This window comes from Amphiura filiformis, chromosome 18 (genome assembly GCF_039555335.1).
Source record: "Amphiura filiformis chromosome 18, Afil_fr2py, whole genome shotgun sequence".
Taxonomy (NCBI): Eukaryota; Metazoa; Echinodermata; class Ophiuroidea; order Amphilepidida; family Amphiuridae; genus Amphiura; species Amphiura filiformis.
Window position 1 is genome coordinate 29,680,824 of NC_092645.1, and position 22,061 is coordinate 29,702,884.

Sequence of the window (22,061 nt, forward strand, 5' to 3'; positions counted from 1 at the left end):
CCCGAATTTAATTAAAAATTCAGAATTAAAAAAGTAAATGAGATATTTCAATTTTTCTTTTTGATTTTGAAAGCATTAGTCAAGTTACATAAAGTAGTGCAAACAAATGGGCTCTAATATGATTGCAAAGGTGGTTTCTAGAAAAGGGGTACATTTATTTTGTTGCAAAACCCCTTACATCCACAAAAGGTGTGATATAAAATAAATAATAAAATAAATAGGAATGCTTGAAAATTGTACCAAACCTATTCTTTTAGTTTCTATTCATCAACACTTTAGGCCCTTCAAATTAAAATCTTAGTTTACTGTTCAAGATTTTCAAAAAGGCACGAGGTAACTTTTAATTATTAATTATTAATTACTTATTATTTTCTTTATTTTGAAATGAGTGGTTACAGCCCAATATGAACGGCATATTTTGGCACTGCAGATTTAATTATTTTGCAATAATGGTTGATTTTATACATTGATGATAATGTAGGGGTGTTCATTGTTTGTTCAGCATCATAGTTAGGATGATCAAAGTAAGAAAGTAGCAAATAAATGTTATTAAAATGTCATTTAACAGAGAAAATGTCAAATAAAAAGAAAATAATTATTTTTATTTTTCAATTTTGGATGCGGGAGGAAAACAGTAAACTCAAAATCAGTTGTGAAGGGCCTTATCCGAACCCAAATTGAATCAAATCGAACGAGTAATACTTGCACAATTAAAAAAAGCTGTTTTTCTCAAAAAGTCAAAAGTGGATGTAAGGGGTTTTGCAACAAAGCTCTTCATTTTTTACTGCACCATGAAATTTTATCAAAGAGAATGTTTATACTTTCTTACTAACTTATTTACTGACTAACCTTTTGGTCTGAAGTGGACATATACTCTGGTTGCTCTATGAACAAGGCGGTTCTCGAACCACGAGTCTCGCCTGCTTTCGTGATCGCCTGCTTTTACGATTACTTTTGGTAGAAGTAAATGAACCTGCAACAACCCATGGCGATTTGCCTGTTCAATTTGAACTTGATTGGACCAATATTGGAATTTGACCTTTGATCCCTAAATTTTGGTGGGTCTCGGCTGGGCACAATTACCTGGCTGATGGTGACTGTACCCACCAAGTCTCATGCCCATCCGACAATTTTTACTAATTTGACCTCAGATGACCCCTACTGACCCCAAAATGACCTTCCAAAAATTGGGCTCTAAATGTTGACTGTACCAATCAAGTTTCATGCCCACACAACAGTTTTTAGTCATTTGACTTCAGATGACCTCTGAGTGACCTCAGATGACCTTGCAATGACTGTCCAAAAATTTGGCTCTAAATGATGACTGCCCACCAAGTTTCATGCCCCTGTGACAGTTTTTAGAAATTTGACCACAGATGACCCATGGGTGACCTCAGATGTCCCTGAAATGACCTTCCAAAAATTCGACTTTAAATGTTGACTGTAACCACCAGGTGTCATGCCTATGGATGACCTTCGATGATCCCAAAATGACCTTCCAAAAATTTGGCTCTAAATGTTGACTGTACCCACCAAGTTTCATGCCCATACAACAGTTTTTAGTAATGTGACCTCAGATGACCCTGAGTGACCTTGGATGACCCCGAAATGACTTTAAAAAAAGACTCTAAATGTTGACTGTACCCACCAAGTTTCATGCCCATATAACAGTTTTAAGTAATTTGACCTCAGATGACCCCTGGGTGACCCCGAAATGCCCTTCCAAAAATTTGACTCTTAATGTTGACAGTGACCACTAAGTGTCATGCCCATACAGCAGTTTTTAGTAATGTGACCTCAGATGACCCCTGAGTGACCTTGGATGACCCCGAAATGACTTTAAAAAAAGACTCTAAATGTTGACTGTACCCACCAAGTTTCATGCCCATATAACAGTTTTAAGTAATTTGACCTCAGATGACTCCTGGGTGACCTTGGATGACCCAAAAATGACCTTCCAAAATTTGGCTCTAAATGTTGACTGTACCCACCAAGTTTCATGCCCATACGACAGTTTTAGTAATTTGACCTCAGATGACCCCTGGGTGACCCCGAAATGCCCTTCCAAAAATTTGACTCTTAATGTTGACTGTAACCACCAGGTGTCATGCCCATGCGACAGTTTTTAGTAATTTGACCTCAGATGACCCCTGGGTGACCTTGGATGACCCCTAAATTACCTTCCAAAACTTTGACTCTAAATGTTGACTGTACCCACCAAGTTTCATGCCCATATGACAGTTTTTAGTAATGTGACCTCAGATGACCCCTGTGTGACCTTGGATGACCCCGAAATTACCTTCCTAAACTTTGACTCTAAATGTTGACTGTACCCACCAAGTTTCATGCCCATATGACAGTTTTAGTAATTTGACCTCAGATGACCCTTTGGTGACCTCGGATGAACCCGAAATAACCTTCCGAAAATTTTACTCGAAATGTTGACTGTACCCACCAAGTTTCATGCCCATACGACAGTTTTTAGTAATTTGACCTCAGATGACCCCTGGGTGACCTCGGATGACCCCAAAATAATCTTCCGAACATTTGACTCTAAATATTGACTGTACCCACCAAGTTTCATGCCCATACGACAGTTTTTAGTAATTTGACCTCAGATGACCCCTGGGTGACCTCGGATGACCCTGAAATAATCTTCCGAACATTTGACTCTAAATGTTGACTGTACCCACCAAGTTTCATGCCCATACGACAGTTTTAGTAGTTTGACCTTAGATGACCCCTGGGTGACCTCGGATGACCTTAGATGACCCCTGGGTGACCTCGGATGACCCTTGAAATAATCTTCCTAACATTTGACTCTAAATGTTGATTGTACCCACCAAGTTTCATGCCCATACGCCAGTTTTTAGTAATTTGCCCTCAGATGACCCCTGGTGACCTCAGATGACCCCGAAATAATCTTCCGAACATTTGACTCTAAATGTTGATTGTACCCACCAAGTTTCATGCCCATACGACAGTTTTTAGTAATTTGACCTTAGATGAACCCTGGGTGACCTCGGATGACCCCGAAATAATCTTCTGAACATTTGACTCGATGTAGCACCCCAAAAGAGACCATTTTTGACATAAAAACCCATTTTAGACATTTTTTTGAAAAAAATGCTTCCTTCACCCTAAAAAGGTGGTTTTAAATGTTCAGTTTCCTATCCTTTTGTACATGAGACATTCTTCAAAGTCTTTTTTTGGCGTATTAACTTGGCCTACATTTCCGAAATTGATATATGTAATGCAAATATAAAACAATATTTCATTACATTTTGACCCCCCTCAACTTTGAGTGTGTGGGAGGGGCCACATGGGGGGGGGGTACTAGTGTGCATGAAGACTACATTGTATGATAGACCATTTTTGACATAAAACCTGTTTTAGACATTTTTGAAAAATGCTTCCTTCACCCTAAAAAGGTGGTTTTAAATGTTCAGTTTCCTATACTTTTGTACATGAGAGACATTCTTCAAAGTCTTTTTTGGCCTAATAACTTGGCCTACATGACCGAAATTGATATACATGTATGTAATGCATAATATAAAAACAATATTTCATTAAATTTTTGACCCCCCCTCTACTTTGAGTGTGTGGGAGGGGCCACATGGGGGGGGGGGTACTAGTGTGCATCCTCTGGTCATACTACCCCCAACCACATTATGTTGACCGTACCCACCAAGTTTCGTGCCCATACGACAGTTTTTAGTCATTTGACCTCAGATGACCTTGGGTGACCTTGACGCACTAACCAATACAAACTTGTTCTGTCTGGGGTGAAGATGCACCCACCCACCAAGTTTGAAGAACGTATGCACCCCTAGTCTCCGAGAAAATAGGTTTTTGCATTTTATGCATAAATTATGCGAATTAGGTACTTAATTACCATATTTTGCGCTGAAAATCGAATCGGGTTGAGATCCTCTGGTCATACTACCCCTACCACGTTTCATCATCATAGGGCTTAGGGATCTTACTAATCCCCAGATACAGCTCCACAAGGCGGATTTCTTCAGATTTCCAACCATATTTGTAGAATCGTTCCGCATAAATTAACAACTAAATGCACATACTTTTTGCCGAAAAACTAATCAGGTGATCAGCAGATGTGTATCATAGCTGCCACCAGGTTTCGTTACCATGCGCCCGACAGCTCTTGAGATAGTCTGTCCACAAACTCCGCTATCAATTTGCGCTTGATTTTTGCATAAATTATGCAAATTAGCTATGTTAATTTGCATATTTTTCACCGAAAACATATGGTTACGGAGCAAACTTGGATACCCTTCCTCCCACCAAGTAGCGTCGCCGTAAGTCTTACGGTTCCCCAGATACAGCTCCGGACGGACACACATACATCCACACACACATCCACACAGACAGAAATAGTGATTACTAAGTCCCATCCTGAACAAAGTTCAGGCGAGACAAAAAGGAATAAAAATCAAAACCACTAATCCCTCCAATTAGCTCCTGCTGATTTCCCAGTAACTAAATTACTAAATGTTGATTGTACCCACCAAGTTTCATGCCCATACGACAGTTTTTAGTAATTTGACCTCAGATGACCCCTGGTGACCTCAGATGACCCCGAAATAATCTTCCTACATTTGACTCTAAATGTTGATTGTACCCACCAAGTTTCATGCCCATACGACAGTTTTAGTAATTTGACCTTAGATGAACCCTGGGTGACCTCGGATGACTCCGAAATAATCTTCTGAACATTTGACTCGATGTAGCACCCCAAAAGAGACCATTTTTGACATAAAAACCCATTTTAGACATTTTTTTGAAAAAATGCTTCCTTCACCCTAAAAAGGTGGTTTTAAATGTTCAGTTTCCTATCCTTTTGTACATGAGAGACATTCTTCAAAGTCTTTTTTTGGCGTATTAACTTGGCCTACATTTCCGAAATTGATATATGTAATGCGCAATATAAAAACAATATTTCATTACATTTTTGACCCCCCCTCAACTTTGAGTGTGTGGGAGGGGCCACATGGGGGGGGGGGGTACTAGTGTGCATGAAGACTACATTGTATGATAGACCATTTTTTGACATAAAAACCTGTTTTAGACATTTTTTGAAAAAATGCTTCCTTCACCCTAAAAAGGTGGTTTTTAGTCATTTGACCTCAGATGACCTTGGGTGACCTTGACGCACTAACCAATACAAACTTGTTCTGTCTGGGGTGAAGATGCACCCACCCACCAAGTTTGAAGAATGTGCGACCCCTAGTCTCCGAATAGGTTTTTGCATTTTATGCATAAATTATGCAAATTAGGTACTTAATTACCATATTTTGCGCTGAAAATCGAATCGGGTTGAGATCCTCTGGTCATACTACCCCTACCACGTTTCATCATCATAGGGCTTAGGGATCTTACGAATCCCCCAGATACAGCTCCACAAGGCGGATTTCTTCAGATTTCCAACCATATTTGTAGAATCGTTCCGCATAAATTATGCAAATTAACAACTAAATGCACATACTTTTTGCCGAAAAACTAATCAGGTGATCAGCAGATGTGTATCATAGCTGCCACCAGGTTTCGTTACCATGCGCCCGACAGCTCTTGAGATAGTCTGTCCACAAACTCCGCTATCAATTTGCGCTGATTTTTGCATAAATTATGCAAATTAGCTATGTTAATTTGCATATTTTTCACCGAAAACATATGGTTACGGAGCAAACTTGGATACCCTTCCTCCCACCAAGTAGCGTCGCCATAAGTCTTACGGTTACCCAGATACAGCTCCGGACGGACACACATACATCCACACACACATCCACACAGACAGAAATAGTGATTACTAAGTCCCATCCTGAACAAAGTTCAGGCGAGACAAAAGGAATAAAATCAAAACCACTAATCCTCCAATTAGCTCCTGCTGATTTCCCATTATAGAACTCTCAAAAAGTGTGCCAACATGTATCATAATAACATTATTACATAACAATTTCCTATCTTTTGGATTGTCTGCTGTGGTTTATCATTGGGGTGGGCTTGTCTAGCTGGAATTGTAATTGACCAAAGGGGGTAATTATCAGTTATTGGGCCTGGATTTATCACCTTTTTCATAGCAAAAGCCAACTATACCTTAAAATGCCACAAAGGTGTGACCCCCAAAAGGTGTTTTAAACGAAAGAGAGAAAAGAACAACTAAAGAATATATTTAAAATAAGATACCAATCATAAGCCTAGGGTCAATATTCATATGGATCCATTAATTAATAAATAAATTAATTAAAATTAATTAATTAACTAATCAAAACCACATTCCATATGTGACCGTACACCACGAATGAGCCGTAAATGTCCTCAATTGTATTCTGAGTTACAGTGTAAAATGGGCATGAAGGTCATATTCATAGGTATTTCAATTTGGTGCTACGTGTATCTCATTATATGAGGTACACATAGCACCAAATTGAGGTACCTATGAATACGACCTTCATGCCCATTTACACTGTAACTCAGAATACAATTGAGGACATTTACGGCTCATTCGTGGTGTACGGTCACATATTAGGTTTTTAACTTGGGAAAGGCTTCGAGACGAACTATTAAGATTAAAAATTAAGAAGACCATATCATTGGGCATCATCAGCGCATGATGCGTTGTCATTTATATTGACTCTGTGGAAAGGCTTGAAAATGAGGGAGTTTCGTAAAATTCTTTTCTTTTGTTTCAAAAACGGAGCAGTCAATTGAATACATGAATACAAAAGCCACCTAAGTCCATGCGAAGTTATTTTGAGAGAAAAACCTGTGTATCATTTTAATTCCTTCAGTTAGATTTACCTGGTCAATATGGTAAGTTTTACGTGCAAATGAGTGGATTAACCTGTATTAGGTATGACGATTAGCATTTCAGGGACTTTGTGGGGTTCATTTTAAATTTTGGACTTTTTTGGTGGTTTTTGAATCATATACAAAGACAACAATGTTAGAATGAGATTACCACTAGTAAGATAATACAAAATAAAGCACACAGGTATGTATATTGTATAATGTTGATAAGCATTCTGCCATGTAATATAAACCACACACTTTCCTTTATTAAACCCATTTTTGTTCAAAAGTCATTCTCTAGCAATGAATGTGTTACAAGTGGACTTTTATACATACTGGATTTCAATCAATGTGTTACAAGACTCAAATCATGGAATTGGGTGATTCTTTCATACATGCTATTTTTCACATGCCCAATAGACACAGAGAATGAATTTGAGTTGTTCTTTCATGCATATGACAGGCCTATGTATAGCAACAATTTCCCATGCTTAACTCAATTTGGCCAAAGTATGGACTTAGGTGGCTTTTGTATTCATATTCAATTGTCAAAATTCCAAAAAGTATGTGATAGCTGATATGTTCTACAACATCATCATTTATTTAGTTATGTTTACTTTGTGCATTAAAGTACCAAAAAATCAGTTCCCGGCAATGCAGTTCTTTCAGGGACACCCTGTACGTATACTGCCTCTAGCTATATCAGCTATATAATGACATCATTGTGATCTGGTCAACTTATTGACAGATATCATCCTGCAGGAGGGCATTCAATTTTAGATCAATTCTCTCCAGGTAGTGTAGTGAAACGTAATGAAGAATGCATAAAGGTGAATAGAAATGGGCACTAGAAGTATAATGTATACGATGTGAATAGCACCAATTCCAGCATGCCTTCTTTTTGGTGACAATCTATAATAAATTACTGAGTTTTTCGAATTTGTAAGGCTAAAAACGCCTCGTTTTTACATTATTTCGAAAACGGATTTTTACGTTTAAGTAGAGTAAAGTTGTCCGCACCCCAATAAAACGTCCAATTTTGTTTTTTTAGTTTCATTAGTTAATTAGTTTCAAAGGCAGGGCAAAGGCAGTGGCAGCGCACCTGCATGCTAACGCCAACACAATACACTAATGTTGACATAGCCTGAATTAGGCCTTCTATCCTGTCATCGGTGTGAGGATAGTATGCCTGTAGTCTCAACTATTACATGACACAGTAGAAGCAACTATTACATGACACAGTAGAAACTCAATTAATCTATTGTTTATTCAACTAATTGATCAACATTAGCATGTATTCTGTGTTTTTATGGAGAACCTATAGTTAAAGTGAAACTTTTGAAGGACAAATTAATCAGGGTTGCCAAACCACACCATGAATAGGCCTACTCTGCTTTGTGGTAGTGCTATGTTTAATGTTATCAGCATAATGTATGATCAGGTATGATCATAACTTATATGAAATAGAGTGTAAGGAAATGTGAATAAAATTGTTTCAGCTGCACAGTGGTGTAGCCAGAACTTTTTCAGAGAGAGAGAGAGGGGGGAGGCAAATTTCATGGGGGGAGAATTGTCACAAATGGGCTAAAGAGTACGACAAATTTATCCAAAATGGGCTAACAAATCAAAAGTACAACAAACGCATAGAAATCTAAAATATCAGATCAGCCAGCAGGCCACAGCGGGCCAAGAGGGATGTGAATAAAATTGTGTTCATCTGCTCAGTGATGTAGCCAGGACTTTTGCAGGAGGCAGGGGCAGCAAGGTACATTTCAAGGTGGGGGACAAACTTGGATGAAAATGACAAAAAATGAGCCAAAAGGTACAACAAATTTGTCCAAAATGGGCTAAAAAGTACTGTAGAAACAAATGCATAAAAATCTTAAATATCAGAGCGACCAGCATCCCACAGGGCAAGACATGATCTAATTGCAATTTCAAGCCATTGATTTATATGGAAAAGATACTAAATATTATACTTCTAAGTTCTAAATGATCATCTCCTCTCATACCATTAATCACATTAAATAAAACATTTACATATACGCAAAATGTACAAAATTTACCAACCGCGAAAAACCCTGACCGCGAAAGACAGGTGACCGCTAGTATAAAAAGTTATTAAGTTTCTTGCCTAGTTATGGTCACCCGAATCCTGGACCAGTTTGAAATCAGAGCCTGTGGTAAATGTTGCATATTTCCTGTCAAATTTCATGGAATAAAGCTGAACAATTGTAAATATCAGATGTTAACTGAAATTAATAGTATTTTGATGGTATATTTCATCCAACGTTTCATTTATTTTTAGAGATCATGTACACAGACAAGTGACAAGTTTAAATTCCTCATAATTATGTATATAATTTGTAAATTAATCAAATTTTATTCTGATTTTTTCTTTAGAAAAACCCGGGAGTTCAATACAACTATTTTACGGTAAGTACTAAATCTATTATTATTATTGTTATTGTTATTGTTATTGTTATTGTTATTGTTATTATTATTTTTTTATTATTATTATTTTACCTACGTTTGCTACTTTCTTTTGAAGCGTGAAGCTGTCGGAGATCAATACAACTCAATTATGGTAAGAATAAAACCACACGATATTTCCTTAATTTAACATAGCTGGCCTTCGATATAGCAACCCTTATTCAAACTGAATTTAAACTTAAATTAACCGTGTGATGTGATCATTGAACAAGCTAAAGAAGTAATTTGTTATTGCTAATTTAAGATCAAAGCCAGGTTATAATTCAACTTTACTGTGTATCATTGTTTTATCAAAAAAAAAAAAAGCTGAATAATTAAGGCAAGCACGCCCAAAATCTAGTTCATTTGTCCTGTTACGGCGCTACAACAACAGCGACTGAAACCGAAAAGTGGTAGAGTTGTCGCGTGGCAACACTGATGAAATACCAGATTCAGGCCTGCTTGCCTTTATTATTCAGCAATTTTTTGATAAAACAATGGTACACTGGGAAATTTAATGTGTTTAAATACATTATTTGTTCAATTTACTTTGTGTATCTGGGTCAGTCCATATCAAATCAACCAGGGGTCCCCAGGTGACCCTCTCAGATTTTGATGAAATTCCATCAGAGTAATCTTTTGTGGCCACAATGAAGTAACCCATACAAAAATTTTGCGTAGGGGATAAGTACATAGCTCAATATGGTTGTCCCCAGTGATTTTTGGACAAGAGGATAAGTGCTTATTTCGAACACTGCTCATAGGCCAAGTCGTTTTTGAGAAATGGCCGTTTGAAGTTTGGCCCAGACCCCCCATATTTGGCACTCCCAAGTGTCATTGGTGATTTTTACCAACTTTGGTAGCTCATAACTTCCTGTTCTGAACAGATATAAAGCTGCAATGTTGCATTCTAGCTAACCTTATGTCATATTTTCAGAATCTGGCTCTAAATTTCAGATATCTGCTTTCCGTTTAAAGTTACGAGCACCCAAAGTTGATCATTTATTGAACCGGAAGTGTGATTTTGTCATTTTGGGGGTCCCTGGTGCCAAAATATGTGATCATATGACTCATGTCACATGATACATTGTCTATGGGTACATATCTGAGCCCACAAGCAAGTTTGAGCAAATCAAACTATTGATGGAGGAATAGGCGGCATCCAAAGTTGGGTCCGGGTGAAAATTTGCCAGGAGACCCCCCGTTTTCTGACCAATGGTTGACCATGTGGACAGTTAAAACATGTATTGAAATTTACAGCCATGAAACATACTAATAAGACCTACCTAGAAACAAAAATTCAGCCAAAAATGGGGGGTCTGGGCTAACTTTTGGTTGATTTGACATGGACGGACCCATCTATAGACAAAACGGCAGATTTCTTGGCTAATTTGGTAAGATTTGGGGGGGGCACCCGCTACGGCGGCACCCCCTTATTTGGCTTGACTTTGTAAAAACCTTCTAATTTCGGTCTTGCTATATTTACTTTTCAACTGTTTTGCTTAAGGGATCTAAAATGAGCGTTTATTATGCGTTTTCGACAGTTTTTTTGTGGGACATGAGAGCACCTCAGACCTATCGAATTGCATTCTGAATCTGAAGCATGTCTTTCTGATATCAAATAATTTTCATTTTTGAAAATCACAATATAATACAAATTTTATGACAAATTATAAAAATTTCATATTTTTCAAATTTTTGATACAGTCCTCGAAGTAAATTATATAAATCTAATGATATATTCTTAAAGTGTATGTAGCAGGGAGGAAAAGTTGACGGTCAATTGAAAATTTTGACCTTTTATATTGAAGATATGGATTTTTTCCCAAAAACACCTAATTTTTTTGGTGTTTTGGGGAAAAAAATCCACATCTTCAATACGAAAGGTCAAAATTTTCAATTGATCGTCGGCTTTTCATCCCACCTACATACACTTCAAGTATAAATCATCAGATTTATAAAGTTTACTTCAAGTACTGTTAAATATCAAAATATCAATTTTAATGATTTGCCATAAAATGTGCATTAAATAGCTTAATTTCAAAAATCAAAATTATTTGATATCAGAAGGACATTCTTCGTATACAGAATGCAATTCTATATGTCTGATGTGCTCTAATGTCCCACAATAAATACTGTCCTAACGTTCATACTCCAGCCCTTAAAGTATGCCCAGCTTAGAAATAAAAACACAACTTGCTTGGTTTTGATTTTATTACTGTTTACTAATATGCATTGAATGCAAGTAAAGTAGTTCTATATACAGCGGAATTAACGATTGAAATACAAAATTAATGAAAATGCCTTAATGTCTTTTTAAAATGCTTTGAAGAGATGGCGCTATTACGAGCGCAGAGTAGGCCTATGATCCAGGTGAAGAGCGGCATGTTATTTAAAACACTTACCTTTACAAACATCATTAAAATCCCGTGCGTATAGGCTTGTCATCTTTGTTTGAAATACAAAATTATTGGTTAATAAAAACGCCCATTACACAGTCACTTTTGTGTCGCTAAAGCATGTTAAAAAACAAGTTCAAATGCTCTTAAAACATGATATCCGCGGCGACTTTCCATTAAATCAATAACCAGGCATGCAATATTGTGAGGTATTACAACCGACAGTTATAATTATATAATATGTCCACTTGGAAAACAATCCTTAACAAACCTATATTTTGAATAAAATAATTCTGCTCCAACAACCCCCACAACATGATTTGCTAACAATAGTAGGCCCTAACTGAAATGCTAAGATATATTCCTTTTTATTTGAAACCAACCCTCTTTCGTCCCATCTTTTACACCTCTCTCACTGCAATAAATATACTTTACTTTTCCTAATCTTTCTTTGCTTACTATGCTAATGTTACATTATTGTTAAGAAAAAAATTGTATCCAAACGGTTACATTTCAGCCCCGGGGGTGGCACTTCAATATGAAATGGATATAGGTGTAGAGATAGGGCTGCCCAGTAAGGGGCATCCGGTGATAGCAAAATATAAAAAAATATAAAGTCAATGCAAGCCTGAGAGCATGATTTTTGGCATTCTGTGAGAGCACAAATCAGTGTACAAAATATGGGGTCATTTGGGTGAGAGAGGGACCGTTTGGATCTAAATTAGGGGGCATTGGGTGAGAATATGACCTTTTTTAATGGGGTCTTTGGGTGAGAGCCAACATAAGCCTCAAAAATCAGTGATAGACGACTCGTTGCTGTTCAGATGGAAATATTACGGTTTAGTTTTTGGGTGACAGATCTAAAGGAAAAATATGGGGTCTTTGGGTGACAGAGCATGTGCTGGTAATGGGGTCTTTGGGTGACAGCGATGGTAAAAAGGGGTTCTTAATAGCCCTACATACGCATCACCTCCAAAGTGGGACTGCCCCCTCCCCCCAGATTTCAGCACATCACAACAAAGCTCCCATTGGGCGCCCCATTCCTTTTTAAAGGAATTTTTATTGGTGCTGCTTTTGAACGGTGTGGTATTTCATATAGCGGGCACTGCCCTCCCGTAAATCTTTGGGAATTCATGGTTTGATTTATAAAGAACCGGCAACAAGCAATCTTTATCAGGTGACTCATCTTTTCCAGGAGCAGGGTGCTCTATCCATTTCTACCTTAATGTCTGTAAATATTCGCCTAATGCCGCTATGGGCTCCCTTGACATATTTGGAATTTTAGGCATAACCTAAAACTGCCCTCCTGTAAATCTCCCACCAGAAAATAAGGACAAGAAATCTTATTATTCTTGTAATATTCTTGTTTGGATTTTAGCCATCTATTTGCACATAAAATGAACCTCAAGCAAATGAGCCCACGTGCACCATTAGGCGAACCTTTACTGTATTATATCACCATAAAATATTTATGTGTCTTGAGCAATCAAATAGTTATTTAATACTATTATGTTCTGTGATATTATCTTTCTAAACAGCCCTTGCATATTGGAGCATGTCAAAGGAAAATCAACACTTCATGCATTCTACAAAAAAGGCAAGAATGACAACTATTTAGACTCAAGTAAGAAAAATGATATGCTGCTTTGTAATAAGTGTTCCAATGATCCTTCATTCGGCATATTAACGCGTCAATTCCAAAATTGCGCCGTTGTAGGAAACAGTGGAATCCTCAGCAACAGCAAATGTGGAAACGAAATTGACAGCATGGACTTGGTTCTTCGATTTAACATGGCTACACTGAAAGGCTACACAGATGACGTTGGAATCAAAACTACCATTATGGCTATAAACAGGGAAGGATTTGAAAATTTGCTACAGAACAAAACATTACAGGAACGTTTGTATTCCTTACCTGAGAACTCAATTTTTTGGCATTTTAAACGTGCAAAGACAAGTCGGGGATACTTACGGGAAATGTATGATATTTTGAATGGAGGAGATCTTCAACGCAAAGGAATACGTTTAGCATTTTCAGGAAGAGATTCCGACCTACTATTGCCGACAAGAACGTGAGTAATATTATTGCCAAAATAAATTAGATATAATAATTTTCCATTTTATGTATTTGTTTCATTCTATTTATTATTTCAGAATAATGTGGGGTTCCACATTGTGGTTATGTGGTTAGCAATGTTTGGATATACTAATTGGGCTGTTTCACATTAAGTGTGCACTTTTCAAAATGGTGCTTCAGCATTTCTGGATGCCTGAATTTGGAACATTATATAATGTGGGTGATTTCATTAGATGGGTGTTATGGAGGAGAAGCTGCAGGAGCATTTCATTTAATTCTGACAACTTGTTATATCAGATTTTTGCATTTAAATGCATTTTAAACACATTTCTGGAGTTTACATTTCACATTTTGAATGTCTTGTGAATGATTTCTTAGGAATATAAGTATGTCTCCTTGGTAGCTATTGTTTTGGTAACAAAGTATGAAGCATGACACAATACAATGCAAGTTATTTGGCATAAAATGGTCAAGTATTGTGAAAATTATGACCATTTTTGTAATTATGTAGATTCTGTGTTCAACAAAAAATTTGATGTCCTCTCCAAAACAAGTACTTTCAAAATTGAAACTAAATTGGTAGTTCCTGCCAAAACTTGCATCTTTAGAAACCTTCAGGGTGTTATGCAATCAAAAAACAGGACAATTAGTTCTGAGGATATTTATATCAAATATCACAACCTGACAGTTTTGGTGTCTTGATTTCGCGTTAAAAGTGTGTCCTCTCCAGAACGGGGGTAAATCGGCAATTCACTCAAAACCAATGTTTGACTTCCTTTTACAAAATTAGCCTTCTCCTTCCCTCTAACAAGACAAGGCAATACTTCAAGTACCCAATATATGATGATATCATGTTGTTAAACAGAATGTCCTCTCCAGAACAACCAAAAACAGTGGTCCTTAACAGCTCACAAAAAGCATGTACTTTTATTTCAAGTGAATGTTTTACTTTTATTGACAACATAAAAGTGACCATTTGTAGTCAGAAACGGCTAATTTCAAGATTTTTTTTGATGATGAAAGAGTGGATTTCATGCCTCACCAAATAGCTGTGACCTGTGTCTGAATTTACAGGAGCCTACATTAAAAATAAAATACAAGAGATGGTATGGTTTTTAGTGCAGTATTTGTGTGTAATAACATCTGATGAAAAGTTTTAGACTGATGTAAGTTTGCTGCTTGAATATCAGTGAAAAAATTGCAAAACTGATTGTTAAACAAAATGTCCTCTCCAGACACCCATATGTTGGAAAGCTCAGAAAATATAAGTTCTACTGAAAAAATATGGCCATTTAACAATATTTCATTAAAACACATCATAATTAATATTTATGATAAGAAAAATGATACACTAAAGAATATACTGTTATAATAAAGTAACTTGCTTCTGGATTTACAGAAGCCCGCACTTTAATTTTTAACAAAAATGTCATGTAGAATGATTAAAAAATGTGTATTATCATCTGATGAGCAATGTAAAAAAATGCAAGTAATTGTGACCCATACATTATTTGAATTACATAGCACTGAAGTGGTCAATGTTATTTTGGTAAACAAAATGCTCTCTCCAGACGCCATGCATTTTCCCATTGAAGCTTTAGTGATGAATTTAACAATGTTATTGATGATCCCACGCTCTAATAATTTGGAATTGAATTTGGAACATCATGAAGCTCTAAAAATCATAGAATTTTGATGAATTTAAGGAGTTCTAATTTTGACCCTCTCTGAGACTGTAGTAAGTGTGCACTTAACGTGAAATAGCCCAATTGGGTGTTTTTTTAAATAAATTTTAGCGAAAAATGCCAGGATTTTGGCGATGGACGTGGAGGCTAATTTTCATTGTGTCATGCAATAACCTAGCGATCTAATATTGTTCATTTTTAAGCATTTGTTTATTAGGTTCTTTCTTCTTTTAAATAGGAAGACACGATGATGATGATGATGATGATGATGATGATGATGATGATGATGATGATGATGATGATGATGATGATGATGATGATGATGATGATGATGATGATGATGATGATGATGATGATGATGATGATGATGATGATGATGACGATGACGAGGAGGAGGAGGAGGAATGACTGGTTTCCATATAAATTAACATATAACTATGAGAAAGGTTTTTTAACACAAGTCAACACATACAAAAATGACAGCCAGTGAAAAAATTGACTATCCAGGATTTGAATCTGGGACCTTCGGATCACCGGACCGATGCTCTACCAACTGAGCTAATAAGTCAGATGGAGAAGAGCAGTGATGTTATTATCTATAGGCCTTCAGTTCAATACCCGCCCTCTATCATCTTCTCATCCAAGAAGCTTTAAGAAAGAGGTTTGGAAGTCATTCCGAAATCATATTCGAGACGGAAAAATAAAATAAACACAATGTATGTGTTGACTTGTGTTAAAAAACCTTTCTCATATTTAATTTACCACATAGATTCAACTTTATTTCTCCAACATATAACTACACCAGGCACAAAAAGAAACTTGTCAGTTATATTCATCCTTGCTGTTCAATAACTTGATAATTTTGGATTATTCTGAAATATACATTTTGTTAATTGGACTTTTCTTTCTCATTTGACACCCTGTTCGTGAACATAGAGCAAGAATTGACCAAGATATGCGCCTCCAAACTCTCAAACCCCAAAATGAAAAGTTGCAATTTTAACGATTCAATTGTGCCTGCTACACTGTGTGCTTTATTGATTGGCCCGTGGTGCTTGTGTGCAATACAACGATGCGTTCCCATTGAAAATCGTTGAAAATGCAACTTCTGATTTTGGGGTTTGAGGCTTTGGAGGCGCATATCTTGGTCAATTCTTGTTTGTTTTTCACAAACAGGGTGTCAAATGAGAAAGCAAAGTGCAATTAACAAAATGCATATTTCAGAATAATCCAAAACTATCAAGTTATTGAACAGCAAGGATGAATATAACTGACAAGTTTCTTTTTGTGCCTGGTGTAGTTATAGTAGTCTCAGATATAAATACCCATATTTGGTTGCATTGTTGTTATTTAATTGTTAAAACAACAAACACCAATACTACCTCTATTAGCCTTTTCGAGCACAATATGATGGCGCTGCATGAAGTGGGTAAAGTCTTTTGAAATTGCCGGGTTTTACCCAACTTGAAGACTGCCCTCTTGTGTACACCATACTTCGAAAAGGCTAATTTATTTTACCAATCTCTTATTAATGTATTGTTTTCTTAATTCTCATTACAGAATATGGGACCTTCACTACCCTACAAGTGGACTACTCTGTTTTACATTTGCAGCTACTATATGTAACAAAATCTCCGTTTATGGATTTTATCCATTTTACAAGGATGAGAATAATAACCCTATAAGTAATCATTATTATGATACTGAAAATTTTAACTTTACTTCGGATACAGCACACACATATAATCATGAATATTCATTATTAAGGGCCCTAAACAGGAGCAATGCAATTCGGTTGGTAACATCAAGGTGTAGCTATTGAATTATTCATTAATTACTTCGGATACAGTACACACATATAATCATGAATATTCATTATTAAGGGACCTTAACAGGAGCAGTGCAATTCGGTTGGTAACATCAAGGTGTAGCTATTGAATTATTCATTAATTAGTGTAGCTATTGAATTATTCATTAATTAGTGTGACTAATAATTGACTGAAATAGACAATGTTGGTATTGTTTCAATATAATTTAAATGTAATAATGGGCTATTCGAGAAAATAGATGCACACTCCCTATAGAAGAGTTCGGATTTACAGACTTTTTGTTCAGTCATGCTTGTTGGAAATCCAGACTTTTAAAGTGTCCAAAGGCGAAAAAAATCTAGCAAAAAATAGTCCAGAATCCAAGAAAATCCACATTCTGAGAGGCTCATTTTGGACCAATCCGTGATTTGTCATCCATTTTTTGCATTTCCAAGCTTTTTCCAGTAACATTGGCAACTAGAGTTCCAGTTGTTTTTAGAAAGCAAACTTGGAAATCCAGACATTTCTTTTATTTAAAAATTACTCATTTATACATGCTCATAGGGGATGTGCACTTATTTTTTAAGGACCTAAACAGGAGCAATGCAATTCGGTTGGTAACAACAAGGTGTAGCTATTGAATTATTCATTAATTAGTGTGACTAATAATTGACTGAAATAGACAATGTTGGTATTGTTTCAATATAATTTGAATGTAATAATGGGCTATTCGAGAAAATAAATGCACACCCCTTATAGAAGAGTTCGGATTTACAGACTTTTTGTTCAGTCATGATTGTTGGAAATCCAGACTTTTAAAGTGTCCAAAGGCGAACGAATCCAGCAAAAATAGTCCAGAATCCAAGATAATCCATCTGAGAGGCTCGTTTTGGACAAATCCGTGATTTTTCATTCATTTATTTGCATTTCCAAGCTTTTTCCAGTAACATTGGCAACTAGAATTCCAGTTGTTTTTAGAAAGCAAACTTGGAAATCCAGATACATGTATTTCTTTTATTTAAAAATTACTCATTTATACATGCTCATAGGGGATGTGCACTTATTTTTAAAGGGACCTAAACAGGAGCAGTGCAATTCGGTTGGTAACAACAAGGTGTAGCTATTAAATTATTCATTAATTAGTGTGACTAATAATTGACTGAAATAGACAATGTTGGTATTGTTTCAATATAATTTGAATGTAATAATGGGCTATTCGAGAAAATAAATGCACACCCCTTATAGAAGAGTTCGGATTTACAGACTTTTTGTCCAGTCATGATTGTTGGAAATCCAGACTTTTAAAGTGTCCAAAGGTGGAAAAAATCCAGCAAAAAATAGTCCAGAATCCAAGAAAATCCACATTCTGAGAGGCTCATTTTGGACAAATCCGTGATTTTTTATTCATTTAATTGCATTTCCAAGCTTTTTCCAGTAACATTTGGCAACTAGAATTCCAGTTGTTTTTAGAAAGCAAAGTTGGAAATCCAGACATTTCTTTTATTTAAAAATTACTCATTTATACATGTACCGGTACATGCTCATAGGGGATGTGCACTTATTTTTAAGGGACCTAAACAGGAGCAGTGCAATTCGGTTGGTAACAACGAGGTGTAGCTATTGAATTATTCATTAATTAGTGTGACTAATAATTGACTGAAATAGACAATGTTGGTATTGTTTCAATATAATTTGAATGTAATAATGGGCTATTCGAGAAAATAGATGCACACCCCTTATAGAAGAGTTCGGATTTACAGACTTTTTGTCCAGTCATGATTGTTGGAAATCCAGACTTTTAAAGTGTCCAAAGGCAAAAAAAATCCAGCAAAAGATAGTCCAGAATCCAAGAAAATCCACATTCTGAGAGGCTCATTTTGGACAAATCTGTGATTTTTTATTCATTTAATTGCATTTCCAAGCTTTTTCCAGTAACATTGGCAACTAGAATTCCAGTTGTTTTTAGAAAGCAAACTTGGAAATCCAGACATTCCTTTTATTTAAAAATTACTTATTTATACATGCTGAGGGGATGTGCACTTATTTTCAATGACAAAGGTACCAAAATCTGAATTTTGATGATTTTTTTACGATCGTCCGGATGAGCAAATCACTGAATGGGCCACAGAACAAGGACATAGCACAGAACAAGAACATAGTTTAAGGATAGACGAGGTATTGTTGGTCGAAGCAACCTAAAAATCTATTTTCATTATCTAGATCAATATATTATTGAAAATTAACACCTTGATGTTTTGCAAAGGTTCATTCTACAAATCGTATACTCTGCAAACTTGCTTAATTTATTGTGGTTAATTAGTTATGTACGTTTTACAAAAGTGTTGTTGTTTCAGCCCTCTTTACAACGTAACTCAAGAACCGCAGCACCTATAAAAGTATATCTGTGATATTTTTATTCTTCTACACGCTCGCTATGAATTGAGCAATGCAATTTTTGCCAAAGCTCACTACCATTCGTAAGATGCTGTGAACTACCAAATCAGAACAGTTTAAAATAATTACCGTAATAACCTTAAGTACACCTAACTACGGTTTTTACATTGAATGAGCAAAATAATCTGACACTCTTACAACGCAGTTCACCCAACAGACACAAACCTTTGTACAGCAAACCTTTAGATTGGATTATATAAAGGGTATAAAACGTTTGATTTTAAAAAACATTGGTCTGGTATAAGAGATTTCACTTCTTTTTTACAACTACTGTGTACAATTAATTATGAATAATGATTCCTCTTCATGGTTTTGTTGTTTATTTTGTCAATGCAACTGTTGGGCTGATCTGTGCTTGTCATTTCCCAGCTTTTTGGCTGCCCGGGCTTCTTGCCATGTGCATTCACTTTCTGAACTAGACACAGACCATCTCCATGTTTTTTTAATTTTAAATAACTTCCATGATGTGTGAGTTGCTTGTGTGAACAGTAGTTGATTAAGAGCAGGCGGCTAGTGGTTATTATTTTTGTACCAGAGATTATTTATTTATTGATTGATTGATTGATTGATTGATTGATTGATTGATTGATGTAATTTCATTATTTCAAGAATTTTATTCCTGTTCGGTTGCTTTGGATTGGCTCTTTTTTGGGGCATTTTCATGCATTTCACAGGAGTTTTTCGTGGCTTACATCTCTGTTGTGTGTCTTTTCCCCACCAGTCTCAAGTACAGGGAATTAAAAAAAAACCTCTCCTTTATCCTGAAATATAGCAGTTTTCTGTTGAAATTAGCCGGTTGAGGTGTTCGAGTCACTCACTATTTATTGAGACTGGTAGAATTCAGAATATTGATAGAGAATGTCAGGCGTGTGTCCTTTGCGAAACAGGGCATATTGAGTATATGTGACCATCCAGCACAACTGAGCCCTCAGTCGCCAACCATCATTTTTGAGATATTCAACCAAAATATTCTGCTTGAAATTAGCTTTAAAATGATGTATATCATATAGTACTTGACATTTAAGTAGTGAAAAATCAATAAAACAGTCAATAAATCCTTTGTTTCCTATTGTTTATTGTTAAGTTCAATGGAGCATTTTTCAATAGTGGCACTGACGACATCCGGGCTCAGTTGTGGTGGATGGTCACATATTTTGTTCTCATTTGCATTTTTTTTACCAGCTTGCGTTCAAGATACCTGCCAGTCTGGGTTTTCAATTCGTCCAACTCGTCAGAAGTTTTATTCTTTGTTAAATACGGATGACTCGAACACTTTAGCAGGCTTAGCCTTATTTGTTTTTCATGCATTCATTATAAGAAATTAGTGTAGTTAATGGTAAATATCTACACAAACAACTTAAGTCATCAATATACTGTTTATCTCACTGCACTTATATTTTAAAATAAATTGTGTTGTGTTATTTATGTATTTGTAACGTTTTATAACGAAACATATTTGTAATATGCTGGCGAATTGACGTCATAATCGGATTAACTACCATAGCAATAGATGAATACAATTTTTGAATAGATCGCTCTGCACTACAGCAGATTGCACTCATCACCTGGCCTCAATCATATAATAAATTGAATACAATACCGCTATTTTCAAAGAGACTAATCTTACAGGTGCAAGTGATTACCATTTCGTTGACATCTATGGTTCAATGCATCGGTACCGCATGAACGTTGTAGTGCGGGGCGATATAGTCAAAATAGTATTCATCTATTGCTATAGTAGTTAATCCGATTAACTACGTCACTTTGCCAGCGTATACTATTGGCCAAAGGCTGAATGTATTTGTGAACAAGTCACCAGACATGTTTTTGAGTTATAGGCCTTTCTCATAATGACAATCTCATAAAAACAAATGCAATTTTGGAATTCTTAATTTCATGTTATTCGACTGTGGGACTAAATGGACTTTCAAATCCTTGAAAGTACTTATTAAAAAGACATTTATTTAATCAATAAATAACAGTTGAACTATGTTAATCCCAATTCAAGCCTGTGCAAGGAAACTAATTAGTACATTAATCAGAATAGCAATTCGGCAAAAATATCAAGGTACCATTTACAAAATTATCCATATAATTATCTTGAAAAGTATTGATACTATGTATATTTTTGGTATCATTTTAAAGCTTATTGCCCAGTGCTTACATTTTTATTCAAATCATGAAATGTCAAAAATACGACTTGTTCCTGGTTTTATGAAACGGGTCACATTTGATAATAAATTGAACTTGAACTTGTTATTTATTTTTTTTAATTTAAATTTGTTTAAAAAAATGTTTAAACAGTTGTGGTACTTTTTCATAATAAAACTTTTGAAAATCGTTTTTATTATACAAT

General features: G+C 35.9%; 1 protein-coding gene across 1 annotated transcript; it reads left to right on the plus strand.

Annotated features, from left to right (window-relative positions):
* The first annotated feature begins 9,219 nt into the window (after window positions 1-9,219).
* LOC140140109 (alpha-2,8-sialyltransferase 8B-like) lies at window positions 9,220-22,014 on the plus strand. The gene is made up of 4 exons (XM_072161936.1): window positions 9,220-9,246; window positions 9,362-9,397; window positions 13,220-13,753; window positions 17,004-22,014. The coding sequence occupies exons 3-4, from the start codon at window positions 13,320-13,322 to the stop codon at window positions 17,263-17,265; spliced, it is 696 nt and encodes a 231-aa protein (XP_072018037.1). The 5' UTR covers window positions 9,220-9,246; window positions 9,362-9,397; window positions 13,220-13,319; the 3' UTR covers window positions 17,266-22,014.
* Window positions 22,015-22,061: the final 47 nt, after the last annotated feature.

Bases quoted from the DNA above. Each gene is read 5' to 3' on its own strand.
- LOC140140109 (XM_072161936.1), top strand. From the start codon at position 13,320: ATGCTGCTTTGTAATAAGTGTTCCAATGATCCTTCATTCGGCATATTA. The intron at 13,754-17,003 runs GTGAGTAATATT...TTCTCATTACAG, and splicing joins CTACTATTGCCGACAAGAAC to AATATGGGACCTTCACTACC.